The sequence below is a fragment of the Podarcis gaigeae genome (assembly GCF_964106915.1).
Source record: "Podarcis gaigeae genome assembly, chromosome: 3".
Lineage (NCBI taxonomy): Eukaryota > Metazoa > Chordata > Lepidosauria > Squamata > Lacertidae > Podarcis > Podarcis gaigeae.
Window position 1 is genome coordinate 100,668,567 of NC_139680.1, and position 16,611 is coordinate 100,685,177.

The 16,611-nt window shown below is 40.3% G+C and overlaps 1 protein-coding gene and 1 long non-coding RNA gene across 4 annotated transcripts in view; one reads left to right on the forward strand and one right to left on the reverse strand.

The window, feature by feature from the left end:
• PLEKHH2 (pleckstrin homology, MyTH4 and FERM domain containing H2) overlaps nt 1-16,501 on the forward strand; it is a 68,041-nt gene extending 51,540 nt beyond the window's left edge. For all 3 annotated transcript variants that reach the window (XM_083733062.1, XM_083733063.1, XM_083733064.1), the window contains exons 20-31: nt 352-531; nt 868-965; nt 1,624-1,801; nt 2,123-2,278; nt 2,951-3,048; nt 4,290-4,431; nt 7,220-7,365; nt 7,941-8,070; nt 9,091-9,177; nt 12,050-12,187; nt 13,083-14,226; nt 14,656-16,501. In XM_083733062.1, the coding sequence (XP_083589188.1) occupies nt 352-531; nt 868-965; nt 1,624-1,801; nt 2,123-2,278; nt 2,951-3,048; nt 4,290-4,431; nt 7,220-7,365; nt 7,941-8,070; nt 9,091-9,177; nt 12,050-12,187; nt 13,083-13,268 (1,539 nt within the window). In that variant the 3' untranslated portion in view covers nt 13,269-14,226; nt 14,656-16,501. The remainder of the gene's footprint in view (nt 1-351; nt 532-867; nt 966-1,623; nt 1,802-2,122; nt 2,279-2,950; nt 3,049-4,289; nt 4,432-7,219; nt 7,366-7,940; nt 8,071-9,090; nt 9,178-12,049; nt 12,188-13,082; nt 14,227-14,655) is intronic.
• LOC310842103 lies at nt 13,982-14,718 on the reverse strand. Its single transcript, XR_014562865.1, has 2 exons — nt 14,595-14,718; nt 13,982-14,401 (listed from the first exon to the last, which is right to left on the reverse strand). It is a non-coding gene; the product is annotated as an uncharacterized lncRNA (long non-coding RNA).
• Nucleotides 16,502-16,611: the final 110 nt, after the last annotated feature.

The window sequence follows — 16,611 nt, forward strand, 5'->3', positions numbered from 1 at the left end:
GCAGGTCATGTGAAAGACCATAGAAGGCCATAGCCACTCAGAGCAGACAGCACTGGGCTAAGTGAACAAATAGTCTAATCTGGTACAAGGCGGCTTCATACATTCTGATAATTCTGGGAAGGGAGAAGCCAACTAGCAGTTGGATCCATAGAACTGATTGCCCTTCTTCAAATAACTATATCTGTACATCAGCCACCCATTGTCAATGAAGACAAAGTTCTTTCAAGTTTAAATTGGTTTTTTAATACCCTTGTAATTTAGCTTAAGTTGATATGAAACCTCTCCCCAATTAGATTTAATTAAATTTAAAATGCAAAATGGAAATTATTTTTTTCTTGTACTCTGTTGCAGACTTGCCAGTTGTTTATAAATGCGGCAGTGGACTCTCCTGCCATTGACTACCATGTATCTTTGGCCCAAAGTGCTTTACAAGTCTGTCTCACACATCCAGAGCTTCAAAATGAAATCTGTTGCCAGTTGGTTAAGCAGACAAGAAGGCGGCAACCCCCAAATCAGATGGGACCAGTGCAGGTACTGAACACTTTTAAACCTTTCCTGAGGGATTGACTTTGATGAGTTTGTACCAAAACTTCTTGGTTACAGTGTGCAGGTGGAGGACGATCCAGAAGATTACAACATGGGTAGTCTCTGCACAAGGCGGGTGGCAGAAAAGAAAGGGGAAGGGCATGGAATGCAAAATGGGCAGCAGAATAAGAGAGACGAGTGGGTTCAGAAATGGGGCATCTTCTTTGGCCTGCGTTCCTGGTTGTTCAATGTCCACTATGTTCATAAGCCTCCTTGTGCTTGGAGGCTGTTTGATTCTGAAAGAAACTTCAGATTATGATGCTGATCTTTCTCCTTGCTCAGGCCTGGCAGCTTTTAGCACTCTGCATTGGACTATTCCTTCCACAGCACCCATTCCTTTGGCTCATCAAACTTCACTTGAAGAAGAATGCAGATTCCAGGTACTGTATACCTTATAGGAAAATCAGACCATCAAAGGCTAAATGATTGCCTTCTGTTATGAACGAGTATAATTTAATGGCCATAGAAATGTAGCACTATTGCTTCAACAGATGTTAATTCTATTTCATGTTAATTATTGACATTGCTCCATTGGTATTGGTGTTAATTTACATGTTTTATGTTAGTTCCCTGCCCAAGTAATATAAAGCCTTTGGTTTGCCCATTTATAAAGTGGTATCTGCACTGAATATTGAAATGGGGTCATTGGCATTACACGATCATTCTGTTTTTCAAGTTTTTCAACTTTGGAAACTGTGATATTGGAATAAAAGTTAGTAGACACACATGCATTTTACCTGATCCCTCACACCTATGTTAAAGAAGACCAGGAAAATATGAAAAGACATTATAATATTATCTCACTCAAAAACTCAGTTGTTGGTGTGCATATTCACAACATCATCCTACGTTTCACGTTTGGATCCCGACTCATATAACCATTCTTGGTTTGGGATGGGAAGAAAGAAGCAGAATAGTTTGCCATGTGACTTGTTAAAAACATTCTTGAACATATTGTTTAACCAATATATGTTAAAATAATCTGTTGAAATCCCTGCTGTTTTCAGTTTGTTATGAAGCCTTGTTTTGTGTTCACAGAACTGAATTTGGAAAATATGCAATTTACTGTCAACGATGTGTAGAAAGGACACAACAGAATGGTGACAGGGAAGCCAGACCATCAAGAATGGAAATTCTTTCTACACTTCTAAGAAATCCCTACCATCATTCCTTACCTTTTAGTATTCCAGTGCATTTCATGAATGGCATATACCAGGTAGGCGTGAACCGTAAAATGATGGAGTATTGGTTGTGCTGTCAGAAATATTTAAAATGCTGTGGCTCTACTTTCTTCCTCATCAACAAACAGACTGATATTTTTTTATCCATTGGATAAATCGTTTGTGCTTTTCTTAAAAAAATATATGGTTTGGATCTGAAACTTCCCTTCCACAGGATACATTCTGTAAATGGAAGAACATCTTTGGATACAACCCTCTGTATGTACCAAGATTTTCACCACGGCAGCACTTGCTTCTTCAAAATCTAAGCTTTGTGAGAACTTATTTCACTTTTATGTTTCACTTGTTTTGTCTAGGTTGTTGGCTTTGATGCTTCTACCACAGTGGAAGAATTTCTAAACACACTCAATCAAGACACAGGAATGAGAAAACCAGCCCAGTCGGGTTTTGCTTTGTTTACTGATGATCCTTCTGGCAAAGATGTAGAACACTGTCTTCAAGGAAACATCAAGGTAAACAATCCCTTTAATGAGCTCACAGTCAAAATTACCTTTGAGTTGCAAAAGAAAACATTTTCCTTATTTAAGTGTGTTTCATTTTTCTTGGCGCACATTGACCAGGGGGAAGCAAACAAATGCTTGATTGTTTTAAGCACAAATGGTAGTTTTAGAAAGCTCATTAAAGATAGCTGTGGGAACTTGAAAAGGATTTATGGGAATATTTTTGGTGACTTTGTGATACATGGGAATAGTGTTCTAACAGTTTCCCATATGGGTTTGTGGTGTATTGCTAAACAGGAAGTGGGGAAAGTTCTACACCACTATCCACACAGAGGACACTCTTTTGATGTCAATATTTTCCACAAATATTTAACACACATTTATGGGATAAGCCCTACAGCAGACAAGTATGGCATACTTGTCATGCACAATGTTTTCCATTATCATGGTAGCAAAATGGCCATAAGTCACATTGATTTCAGTGATAGCTCCAGGTCAGATGTCCCTAGGCTTTCTCATATCCCACTAAGTTAAATGGGGTTCACCCCCAGAAAAGTTTGCATGGAATTACAACTTAGGTCTTTTAGTGATTATTGCTGTAAAATCAATACTAACTAAAGTGTACAAATTCTGTTTGGGCATATTTTGCCATAACTGTGTTCTGCCTTGTGGTTTTCCTTGTAGATCTGTGACATTATTTCTCGATGGGAGCAGGCATCTAAAGAGCAGCAGCCTGGGAAATGTGAAGGCACAAGAACAGTGAGACTGACTTACAAAAACAGGTAATACAAACGTGTCCCTTGGAGTCATTGCTCTTAGATATTTTTATAGTCTATTTGCAGCCAGAGATGAGCTCCCATAACTGAATTCAGTGCCAGGGCTCAAGAAGTCATCATGTGAATTAATAGTTTAATAAGAAGTTAAGCCCATGAGCCAGGAATGGGGAACCTGTGGCCATCCAGATGATAATGGGCCAATTCCTATCAAGGTACAGATGTTTCAGCAGGGTTATTGTCAGTTTAGCATTAAAGAGGATGTTAATTTCATTGGCCTACAGAAATGAATAATCTGTTTAAAGCTGGTAATTATTCCTCCAGGTATTTATACAGAGCATCATTAGCTTTCACATTATCTGACCATTGAATAGCACAATTTCAAGTCCTTACTAGAACTGATTGTGAATTTTATTTCATAAAAATTCACTGCTTAATTGTAAAAAAAAAAAAAAAACCAAAACCTTAAAGCAGTTTACAAAAAGATAAAATAATAAAATTGAAGAAAAAATCTCCATACTTTAAAACATACAAAAATTAAAATACTAAAACATATTAAATTTACCTCCACTCTCTAAGCATCTGGGTAAAAGGTAATGGGACCCCTGACAGTTAAGTCCAGTCACATATGTCTCTGGGGTTGCGGCTCTCATCTCGCTTTACAGGCCAAGGGAGCCGGTGTTTGTCCACAGACAGTTTTTCCGGGTCATGTGGCCAGCATGACTAAGCCGCTTCTAGCGCAACGGAACACTGACACCAGAGCAGAGCACGAAAACGCCATTTACCTTCCCGCCAGAGCGGTACCTATTAATATACTTGCACTTTTGGGACGTGCTTTTGAACTGCTAGGTTGGCAGGAGCTGGGACTAAGCAACAGGAGCTCACCATGTCGCAGAGATTCAAACCATCGACCTTTTGATCGGCAAGCCCAAGCCTCAGTGGTTTAGACCACAGTGCCACCCATGTCCCACACATCTGGGTAGGCTTGTCTAAACAAGAATGTTTTTAAGCAGGTGTGAAAAAGAGTACAGTGAAGGCGCCTGCTTGATATCAGTAGGCAGGGAGTTCCAAAGTACAGGTGCTGCTACACTAAATGATGGAGTTCTTACACATGCGGAATGAGTATTATGTGGCATCTGTAATACTAGTACCTTTTCACTTAGTTACTTGGGTAGACTCGTGAAATTTTCAATTGTAGTTTGTAGTTTCAATTTGTTCAATTTGTAGTTTGTCACTCTTTCTTTTTGTAGACTGTATTTTTCAGTTCAAATACGTGGGGAGACTGAAAGGGAAAAGCTGCTGTTGATGTATCAGACAAACGATCAAATTGTAAATGGGCTTTTCCCTGTAAACAAAGAGCTGGCACTAGAACTGGCAGCACTAATTGCACAGGTAAGGATCATTTGTGGTTGACCAGATTTGTAATTTAAAAGTACCCTCCACACATTTCTTTTGGGATATGAAATAGCAGATAAATCTAACAATCACATTTTGTATCTTTTTTTTAAAAAAAAATAATTTTTATTATGTTTCTGTTTAACAATAAAGAACACATAATAACATAACATTTTCCAGTATCCATATTTCATACACTTCCTTGGACTTCCTCACACCTCTTGTTCCTGCTTTCTAAACTCAAAAATTTTAACAGCAAATTATTAACTTATTTTAATTTATATAATAAAGTTTTCCAATATTAAGGTCTCAAAATTTAAAATTTAGCCACTCTCTTATTAGAGCTTAATTATAAAATATTGTTAATCCAAAATTTATCATTTCTTTCATTTACAGTCAAATTTATATTCCTTATTACTAATTTATTGGAGCCATGTTAATATAAATCTTACATCTTTCTTAACATTCATACAATTTGCAATGTTTTTGTAAATAGTCCTTAAATTTCTTCCAGTTCTCCTCCACCAGTTCTTCTCCCAGGTCTCGGATTCTGCCAGTCATCTCAGCCAGTTCCATATAGTCCATCAGTTGCATCTGCCACTCTTCCAGTGTGGGCAAATCTTGAGTTTTCCAGCCTTTAGCAATGAGTATCCTTGCTGCTGTTGTAGCATACATAAAAAAGATTCGATCCTTCTTTTGCACACTCTGGCCGACAATGCCCAAAAGAAAGGCCTCTGGTTTCTTAGGGAAGGTATACTTAAATACCTTTTTCAGCTCATTATATATCATTTCCCAGAAAGCCTTCACTCTGGGGCAAGTCCACCAGAGGTGAAAGAATGTTCCTTCAGCTTCTTTACACTTCCAACATTTATTGTCAGACACATTGTCAGGGGTTCAGGAGCAGAGGCACAGGAGTGGGCGGAGATGGAGAGCGAGGAGGAGGAATCCGAGGGGGGTGGAGGCAGTGACAGCAGTCAGAGGGATTCCACGAGCCTCTCCAGCGAATCGGAAGATTCACAGAAGGGAGCGCTGATGGCCAGGGCAAGGGGGGTGCCAAGGGGGAAATCCCAGAAGGAAGGGGCCAGCGGGGACTCCCAGAGCAGCAGTTGGAAATCAGGACCAGCTTCCCCACCAGAGCGCAGTGGGGGGGAGGAGTCCCAGGAATCGGGACCAGTGTTCTCACTACCAGCGAGAGGAGATGAGTCAGGATTGACCACGCCTCCATCGGAGAGCGGGGAAACGGTCAGGAGGAAGGTTACCGGCTGGGCGCGCACGCCAAGTTCAAATGTACAGGCGAGCGGCACAGCAGGTAGCCCGGATAGGGAGCCAGGTCCTAAAGCCCGCCGGAAGGAGGGGCAAGACTCAGGGGGGTCAGCGTCAGAAGAGTCCAGAAAGGAGGAAACCCCAGGGGGCAGGAGGACCCAGAGGAGGAAAGAACAACGGAAGAGGTGGAGTAGGGCTAGGATCTTAAACTGGTGCGGAAGGGGTGATGAGTCAGACGGGACTTCGCCGATCTAAGGTTAAGACGTAGGGCTGCACGCTCTGGCGTTGGAATGGAAACCAAACTTCAATAAAGACTTTTGTACATTACATCAACCTGGCCTTGGTCCTCTGTGAGCTGGGACCTAGAGGCAGCCCTGACACACATGATATATCTTTGCAAGCTTGACTGGAGTCATGTACCACCTATATATCATTTTCATAAAATTTTCTTTCAAGGCATTACATGCCGTAAATCTCAAACCTGTGGTCCATAACTTTTCCCAGTCAGCAAACATGATGTTGTACCCAATGTCCTGTGCCCATTTTATCATAGCTGATTTCACATTTTGTATCTTGGGACTTCAGACAGCATACATGGAATTATTCTGTTTTTTAAATTTACAACAACCCTGTGAGGTAGGCCAAAATTGTGTGACTGGCCCAAGGTCACCCAGTGAATTTCCTGACTGAATTGTATTAGAACCCAAGTCTGCCCAGTCAAAGACCAACAAAGCTGACTTGCCTTATATAGCCAAGACTGGGAGTGAGGGGAGCGTGAATTGGGATAAGTAGATTTGACTGACCTCTGCCCACCTTCAGGTACTCGGTGCAGCATCAACCAAGGTTGGCTGTCCCTGTGGTCCATATGACATGCATTCAGTTTGCCAGAAAACCCTTTGTGTCTTGGAGTGGGCCTTTTAACTGTTGTTGGGCCAGCAGGACAGATGGTGGGTGCTGTTGGTTTACCCTGTTGCCTAATGGTCTCCCTGACCAAGATGTTGTAGGCGATATTGAACATAGTGTTGGAGAACACCAGGGTGGTGTTTCTGAGTGGCTTCAGACCAAGGTTGCTTTGACTGGTCTAGCTTTGGATTTCATGCCCTCCATGGCAACCATAGGGCTGTCACAAGTTGTCTATCAACCAACTCATACGGCAGGGCACAAACTGGAGTTAATCTTCAATTCAGGATGGGGGGGGTTTGAAGGAATACCTGGATCCTTTGCTGGCAGGGGATGGTGGGAGTTGTAGTCCAAAAAATTTGGAGGGTACTAGCTTGGTGAAGACTATGTTAGACTCTTCCGTGCAATTTTTTTCTCTGTGTGTGTCCCATTAATATTCACAGTTCAGCTATTAAATATGAGATAGCTCATAGATTCTTGTATTTATTATTTATGCAATAAATTTAATATAATTGGCAGGTACTTGAGAATTACATATTAGACTGTAGATACTGAAATAACATTGAAGTGCGGAAATATGTATGTAAAAACAATCTTACCTATTTCTTTGCATATCTACTAGGTGGAGATTGGGGACTTTGAACGACCTTTCTCAACTCCAACAGGGCAAATCACTTCTCAGTCAAAATCTAATCAAACTTTAAAGCAAGTTGTGGAAAAGTTTTACCCCAAAAGATATAAGGATGGATGTTTAGAAGAACAATTGAGGTATGCTGCTAAAGGCTTTACTCCCCTCCCCCCCAATTTAAAAAAACTGAATAGGGAAAGTGCAGTTTTTAGTCTTTTTCATTTTTTGTGTTATTATTTAATTAAATTTATTGTCTTACTGCAAAACAACCACAGATCTCTGAATGATGGGCAGTATAAACACCTTCAAAAGAAATGATGCTATTGTCTGCCAAAGCATATTCTCGGATTAACTGCCCTTGTGACCTGTAATCATTTTCCTGGCCCCATATCCCTATTCTCCAGTTATTTAAAAATGGTCTCCTGCCATTACACCATTCCTTGCTCAAACGAAAGTGCAAATTTTACTGAAATTTAAAACTCCACCAGCAAACTTAGAGTAGGCCTGGGCTTTGGGAAGAGAGAGAAAGGAATGGAGCATTATTTTCAGGTGGCCCATTTTATTATTCCATTTCTTAAGAGGCCAATTTTAATTTGTAGACTGAGATAGCAAAGAGAGATCAGAATACTTGTTGCATTTTTATTTGAAGTGCTGTTTTGCTTCTGCCTCTCCCTGCTACTTATGACTTAAACATCCTTATGCTTAATGTCAATAGACAGCTTTGTCAGCGACTGTCAACAAAATGGATGGCTCTCCGTGGTCACAGTGCTGCAGACTGTGTGCGCATTTACCTTGCTGTTGCTCGAAAGTGGCCTTTCTTTGGTGCCAAATTATTTGCAGCAAAAGTAAGACTTACTTTCTTTCTTTCTTTCTTTCTTTCTTTCTTTCTTTCTTTCTTTCTTTCATCAATTATGCAGGCAGAGCCACACAGATAAGTGTGTATACCTGGGTCCTCCTGATGTCTTTGGACTCCAATTCCCATCAGTCACAGTCAGTATTGCCAGTGGCTAGGGATGATGGGAGTTGTAGTCCATTGGGGGGGCACTAGTTCCCCACTCTAGTGGGCAGGACTGCAGCGTGAATGTAACCCTGTATGCATAATGAGACCCATGCACCTAATTGATCCACATTCCTTAAGTTTAATGAGTCTACCCTGAGTTAAACTTGTAAGTAGCAGAGAAGTTGGTGCATGAGGCCTTCTAGATTTGTCCCACTCCCACATAAGACAAACCTGCTGGATCAGTGGCCAACCAGATGAGCACAACTGAAGTCTATCATCCACCTGCAATTCCCAGCAACCAGTATTCAGAGCTATTCTGCCTCTGACAGTGGAGGTAAAACAAAAACAAATTCATGGAGGACAAGGCTATGTAGCTTCCAGGACGGGGGCTTGTTCCTGGAAATTTCAGGCCAATTACCTTAAAGTTTATCATAGCAGCAATCCTTCTGACAATAATGTACTTGGATTTTCAAAAAGCTTTTGACAAAGTACCTCAGCAAAGGCTCCTGCGTGAACTTAGCAGTCATGGAATAAGAGGAGAGGTCCTCTTATGAATCAGGAATTCATTAGGAAGCATAGAGTAGGAATAAATGTATAGTTCTTCAAATGGAGGGATGTGGAAAGGATTGGTTATTGGGACCTATGCTTTTAAATGCAATTCAGTGTTAACAAGTGTAATGTTCACACAGATATGGAACTATATAATAATGATATCGTTTTTCTCTGTCACCTCAGAAATGCAAAAATTGCTTTGCCTTCAGTCGCTTCTCTTTTTCTCGTATCTGACTATCCTTTACCTCACTAATTTACCTCACTTTTATTCAGTTTCGTAATTGTAGCTAATTTCAGTATATCTTCTTTCTAGCCTCTGATAATATCAACATTGGAGAGTTCTTTGGTATGGCTTGCTGTTTATGAAGATGGCATAAACATTCTTGAATACAGCTCTATGGTAAGGAAAGATAGTTGAAATGTTGGGTAAAGAAAGGGGTAATACAAAATCTGTGAGCCATGTTAACCGATACAGTCTCTCTCCATTAATCTTTAACAAACTTGTGCAATGGATTAATATGTCCCGTGCACTTAGAATCTGAACTAACAGACTAAGCAGCTAACTATTAAAGGAATTGCTTAAAGGTTTGCATTTTAATAAGTACTAATGTGAAATTATGTTCTTAAGTGCCATATGCTGTGTTCCGTTTGTGTGTGGGAACTTTTGTGTCCATACCTTACAGTGGCATTTACCCCAAAAAGTATTCTGAAAGGAAGGGTTCCTCTGAAGCTGCACCCTATGAGAGGGGCTGCCGTTGGAAGAAAATATGTGCTAATCTGTGTTTGTTTTTATTTTCCCAGTATTACTACATGTACATGAACACACACAAGCATGCATTAATATATACATGTCTTTAAAAAAGGTAAAGGACGCCTGACAGTTAAGTCCAATCGCGAACAACTCTGGGGTTTCAGCGCTCATTTCGCTTTACTGGTCAAGGGATCCGACGTTTGTCTGCAGACAGTTTTCCGGGTCATGTGGCCAGCATGACTAAGCCGCTTCTGGCAAAACCAGAGCATAGAATAGAATCATAGAATCATAGAGTTGGAAGAGACCACAAGGGCCATTGAGTTCAACCCCCTGCCAAGCAGGAAACACCATCAGAGCACTCCTGACATACGGTTGTCAAGCCTCTGCTTAAAGACCTCCAAAGAAGGAGACTCCACCACACCCCTTGGCAGCAAATTCCACTGTCGAACAGCTCTGTCAGGAAGTTCTTCCTAATGTTTAGGTGGAATCTTCTTTCTTGTAGTTTGGATCCATTGCTCCGTGTCTGCTTCTCTGGAGCAGCAGAAAACAACCTTTCTCCCTCCTCTATGTGACATCCTTTTATATATTTAAACATGGCTATCATATCACCCCTTAACCTCCTCTTCTCCAGGCTAAACATGCTCAGCTCCCTTAGCCGTTCCTCATAGGGCATCATTTCCAGGCCTTTGACCATTTTGGTTGCCCTCCTCTGGACACGTTCCAGTTTGTCAGTGTCCTTCTTGAACTGTGGTGCCCAGAACTGGACACAGTACTCCAGGTGAGGTCTGACCAGAGCAGAATACAGTGGCACTATATACAGAGCAGGTCACAGAAACGCCGTTTACCTTCTCACCGGAGCGGTACCTATTTATCTACTTACTCTTTGACATGCTTTCGAACTGCTAGGTTGGCAGGAGCAGGGAGTTCACCCTGTCGCGGGGATTCAAACCGCCAACCTTCCAATTGGCAAGCCTTAGGCTCAGTGGTTTAGACCACAGCGGGACCCGTGTCCCCATATACATATCTATATGAAGATAAATATTCTGGATAGAAATGGTTGGGCTAATGAGCCATGTGCTGGTAACCATCATGTGATGTTCTACATAGGGCTTCCTCTGACGGCTGCACAGAAGCTATGACTGGTGCACAGTTCAGTGGGCAGGGTGCTAAACAGCAGTATTAGCATGCTCTGGTTATCAGTTTGTTTCCAAGCTCAGTTTAAGGTGTATGTTACTGTGCAAAGCCCGTATCATTTCACTATCTGATGGAGCATCTTCTCCCATGTACACTTGCCCAAAATTTAAGATCAGCAGGGGAGGCCCTGCTTGCGGTACTGCCACCCTTTGATGTGCAAGGGGTGGTGACACATAGGAATGCTTTCTCTATGGTGCCTCCCAGATATGGAACTGACTCTCTGGCACCTTGATGGTACTTTATTTGCTGCTTAGTAAAGATGCACCTCTTCACCCAGGCTTTTGGGAGCACATGAATTATTTTAGATCAGATTGTTCCCCACCCCTCCGGCTCCACCTTCTTCACTGTAGTCATCTTTTGTGTTTTAATTCTGCTTTAAAGTGATATTTTAATATTGTTTTGTATGTTTTATTGATTATATGCACCCTACCTGGGACTTTGCAGTGAAGGGTAGGTACCAGATTTAAATAAATAAATATGATGTAGTACATGGGTTGCCAACCTACAGGTGAAACTCGGAAAATTAGAATATCGTGGAAAAGTTCATTCATTTCAGTAATTCAACTTAAAAGGTGAAACTTAAAAGGTGAAAAGTTCATTCATTTCAGTAATTCAACTTAAAAGGTGGTGGTGGTGGTCGCCAACTGTGACCACCACCACCAACCCGCAAAAAAAAGCATCCCCTGTTGCAATTAGGTTTGGAAACAAAATACAAAACATTCTATTGCCTCCAGTACAAGGCTTCTTTCAAGCCTGATTGCAGCAGAAAGTCTTTTTCAGCAGGGTTTGTGTCACAGTTGAAGAGAGGGCAGTTGAGCCTTCCCTTTGCAGTTGTGACCCCCACCCCACCCCCCAAAAAACCTCCCCCCACTAGAGTTAGGCTTGAAAGAAGCCTCTTGTTGGCTGTTGCTTCTTTCGGGCTTAAAATGGCAATGCAGAAGGAGTACCAAGGAATGGTGAGGACCAAGAAAAGTCATAGTGGGCATGTGTAGCCACAGTATGCAGTGAGCCTGCCACAAAATAGCTTATTGGGGCATATATGGTGTTGGTCATGTAATGGAAAGATGTTGGCTGCAATTCTTTCAAACTTAGCTAACTGTAAGCACACAGAACACAACCAGACTTTCTTCTGAGTAGAAATGCATCACATGTTTAATTCTACATATGGTGCCATCCACTAGAATCTTTTAAAAAGACATTTATAATTATTAATTAGCATATTTTCATCAGATTTTGTAATGAAGAAATTGTATTCAAACTATAAAAATCTGTTTTTGCTCTTTTTCCTGCTTGCATGAAACTTTTGTTTTTTCTTCTGTTTTTCAAGAGGTTAATAGTGACATATTTATATAAGAACCTAATGACATTTGGAGGCTATCAAGATGACTTCATGCTGGTGGTCAACAATGTGCACACACAAGAAAAACAAACTGAAAAGTTGCTGTTTGCTATGGCCAAACCAAAGGTTGGTATGTTAACTGGTCCTTTGTTATCTTGCGTATAGAATCAGAGAATTGCAGAGTTGGAAGCTACCCCAAGTGTCATATAGTCCAGCCTTCTGCAATGCAGGAGTCTCAACTAAAGCACCTGTGACAGATGGATTTTTAACCTCTGCTTAAAAACCTCCAATGAAGGAGAGTCCTCAACCTCCCGAGGGAGTATATTTCACTGTTGAATAGCTCTTGCTGTCAGAAAATTCTTCTTGATATTTAGTCAGAATCTCCTTTCTTGTAACTTGAAGCCATTGGTTCAAGTCCTAACCTCCAGAGCAGGAGGAAACAAGCTTGAAGATGGCTATCTATCTCCTCTCAGTATCCTCTTTTTTAGGCTAAACATACTCAGCTCCTTCAATAGTTTCTCATAAGGCTTAGTTTCCAGACCCTTGATCATCTGGGTTGCCCTCCTGTGTGCACACTCCTGTTTGTCAACATCCTTCTTAAATTGTGGCGCCAGAACTAGACACAGTATTCCAGATGTGGTCTGACCAAGGCAGAAAGGAGTGGTACCGTTAGTTCCCTTGATCTATACTTCTGTTGATGCAGCCTAGAATAGCATTAGCTTTTCTTTTTGGTGCTGCTGCATCACGCTGTTGACTTATGTTAAACTTGTGGTCCACTAAGACCCATAGATCCTTTTCACATGTACTACTAATAAGCCAGGTGTTCCCCATCTTATATTTGTGCAGCTTCCTACCTAACATTTCTCACTGTTGACATTTATATCGTTAGTTTGGAAATACCACTTAAGTTCAGCCTCTCAATATGCTGTAGGTTATAGCCCTGTTTGCTTAGAGTTGCAAACATTTTAGATGTGCAGATGGTCTTCTACATCTCTAATTTTTGCTATTTCAATTTTTTTAGATTCTTGAGATTACGCTACTCATCGCTAGTTATATTAACGATTTCCATCAGCAAAAGGGAGCTGCTCACCATCTTTCTGCTCCAGCGACACTGTCTCCACAGGCAGAAAGACAGAAAACTAAAGACATAGGGTGTCATCCATTTATGTTGAAGAACAGACCAACCAAAGGACCTACCTTGTTATGAAAAGATCATGTGCCTGTGAAAATGCATACTGGCTGAATGTTTATGTATTTTGGGTACTACATTGGAAAAGGAAAGTCTGATTGAAGTTGGATGAAATACTAGTGGTACTTACCATGAGCCAATTCTGCTCCCATGTGTGACCTCCTTTTTCTCAATTACTCCAGAGGCACCCAAAGTATTAGGAAAACCAAACATATGGACACATGCATGTTCCTTATATTCGTCTGCCTGGATAGGCAGAAGAAACACTGTGAACCTGGTTAATAATTAGTAGTTAGAAGTGCAATGCTTTGAATACCAATAGTTTCATACACGCCCTGCCCTTTCTCCACTTCTTTGTGGTTCTTTTTGGTTTTCCTAACTTGTTCCTGGAATTAAAACATCTAAAGCAAACTTCTAATTAAGCTGTGTGTCAATTTTGGAAGGATAACATATCAGATGACAACAGCTACTGTTTGGGGCTAATATTGTTCCAATCAAAGCATTCCAAAAAAAACATTCCATAGGCATTAGATTTGTGAAAGGTATTTCTTTTTTTAATGACATTTGCTCTTGAAACTGCAATTATAGGAGTTCTGCTAACAAATACCAGTTTCAAGGAGGAGAGTGGTAGCATGTTAAATCTGAATGATGTGCTTTGGGGCCAGAATGTACCAAGAGAAGAAAGGATAATTCAGACTTCCTAGTGTGAGGGCAATTCTTTGACATTAAAAAAAAACCAAAAACTTTCATCTCTATTATATGTAAGGAACAGTAGATTTCACACTCCAGCTGAAAGTCATTGAATGATAAGTAATTAAATGCTGAGGTATGTAGTAATGTGCTTTTACATGTGAATTGGGTCTAAGTGACACTGCTCAACTTGAAAATTTGCTTAGTGTTTAAAAAGCCTGATATCTAGTCTCTATTTTCAGGTAGATCTCCCTTCTTTACCTTTTCCATCAGCTCTCCTTATCTTGTACAGTTGTACCTTGGAAGTCGAACGGAATCCATTCTGGAAGTCCGTTTGACTTCCAAAACGTTCAGAAACCAGAGTGCGGCTTCTGATTGGCTACAGGAGCTTCATTCGGAAGCCATGGAAGCCCCATCAGTCATTCGGGTTCCAAAGAACGTTCACAAACCAGAAAAAATTCCTTCCAGTAGCACCTTAAAGACCAACTAAGTTAGTTCTTGGTATGAGCTTTCGTGTGCATGCACACTTCTTCAGATTCTTCAGATGCACACGACTTAGTTGGTCTTTAAGGTGCTACTGGAAGGAAATTTTTTTGTTTTGACTATGGCAGACCAACACGGCTACCTATCTGTAACATAAACCAGAATACTCACTTCTGGGTTTGCAGCATTTGGGAGCCAAAACATCCGAGTAACAAGGCGTTCGGGATCCAAGGTACGACTGTACTGTAAATCTAGTCTCTTAAATTGGAAGTTTAAATTGGAATCAAAACAACCTTTGATTTATTTATGTACAATACTTGTAGTCACTGTAGAATATGAGTTGTGTTTGAGCTGATGCAGAGTATTAGCATTATTGTACACATTTGATGCTGCACTCAAGTGATGGGTATATGTGCGTGAACTCAACCTTTTATTTAGCTGTGTATGAGCAATACTGTTGTTTAAACAAAAGACACATCTGTCTGGTCAGTTTGTAGTATTTGGCAAAGAAAAGAAAAGCGTAATCATTGGTGCTTTAAATCACTGATTTATATGGTCAGAGTAATCTACAGATCTATCATTCAGGCAATATTTATAATTTCCTTTGATAACTAGAATTAGTGACAAAGTAAAGTCCCCCCCTTTGTGAATATGAACTTTTTATTAAATGTTTATATGAAGTCTCTGCCTTTTAATGAGCTGAAGCACATCTTTTTAAAGGGTCGTGGATGAGGTATTTTCTTTTGAAAAGAATGTTTTACACATCCTTTACAATATGGACAGGATTAGGCAATGTAATAGGTACTAACAACAACAACAACAACAACAACAACAACAACAACAACAACAAAGCTTCAGCCAACTAAAAAAGGGCCAGGCCTAACTAATGTACCTCTGTGGGTAGTCTACAACTCCCCTGTAATTGCAGATCCAGCCTGCCATCTAATACACACAACTTGGGAATAGTTATGCATAAATTTGTACCGTTAACTTCCTTGTTCACTTTCTCACTTGTTCGTTATAAGCAATTTAAGCTAAAGGGGGTAGGGGCAGAGATGGCACTCATATTTCTTAGCCCCACCCCCATTAAAAAATACCCAGTTACTATACTTGTACGAAACAATAAATAATTTTACAGCTAACCGTTCTATATTTTTATGGAAGGGTTGAGGTTAAAATAGGTATGCGTCCGCATCTGCAGGCTCTTCAACCTCCGAAATAAACTGAAAGTTTTATTTAGTAACGGCAAACTACGAGGTGCTAGTTAAGTTGCTAAAAGTGGTAGAAAGGTTAGAGCATTTTCAGATGTAGCCTGCCACCACTGGCAGACCCGTGTGTCAGATTTTTAAATCTGGAAAATGAAAATGACATGTCAGAAACCATGTTATATTTAATTTTAAAATATCTATGTATATCCATGATTTTTATCATACATAAAAAATTCTACATTAGTCATCATGTTTGTTGCTTCTCTCAGTGTATGTTAGTAGCAACCCCTTTATGGTTCAGTTTTAAATTACTGGAGGAAATTTGTTGTATCATACATGACCTCAGTCACTCTGATCCAGCGAAGGAGATCTGCACACATAAGCTGGCTTCTGTGTGCTTACCATGTGCTGGATATCAGTAGCGTCAACTGGATGCACATTGGCGTGATCAATCTGCTTGTGCCCGTCTACTGCATTGATTTCAGTAGGATACACATGCATCTCTGTCTACATTCTTGTACAGCTAGTCTCACATACATTTTTTTCTCATGTAGCTAGAGCTAAATCGAGAGATCTCTATCAGTGATGGGTACAGGAGAACCATTTATGTAGAGAAATTTAAATTGTATAGGTTCCAATTTTTGTGGTGCACAAATAATGAATTGCTGAAAAATAACTGCGGTTTGTTGAATTAAGTGTAGTAAAGAAATATTGGAACAGAACAGGTACTGAAAGCGAAAAATAATTATAAGACATTAATTTATGTGTAAGAGTATTTGTATTTATTTTGTGGATATTTAGCTTTTATTGCATAAGGTATTTTTTATATGAATGTAAACCACCTAACAAATAAAGGCATTGTCAAGGAAATCTGTAGTATTTTATGAGTGCAGAATTCAATTAATCTGAAAAGGTCTCGTACTTTACAGTCCTTTGGAGGATGGATTGTTCTTAAACCCCGCCCTCCCTGCTGTTGCAGT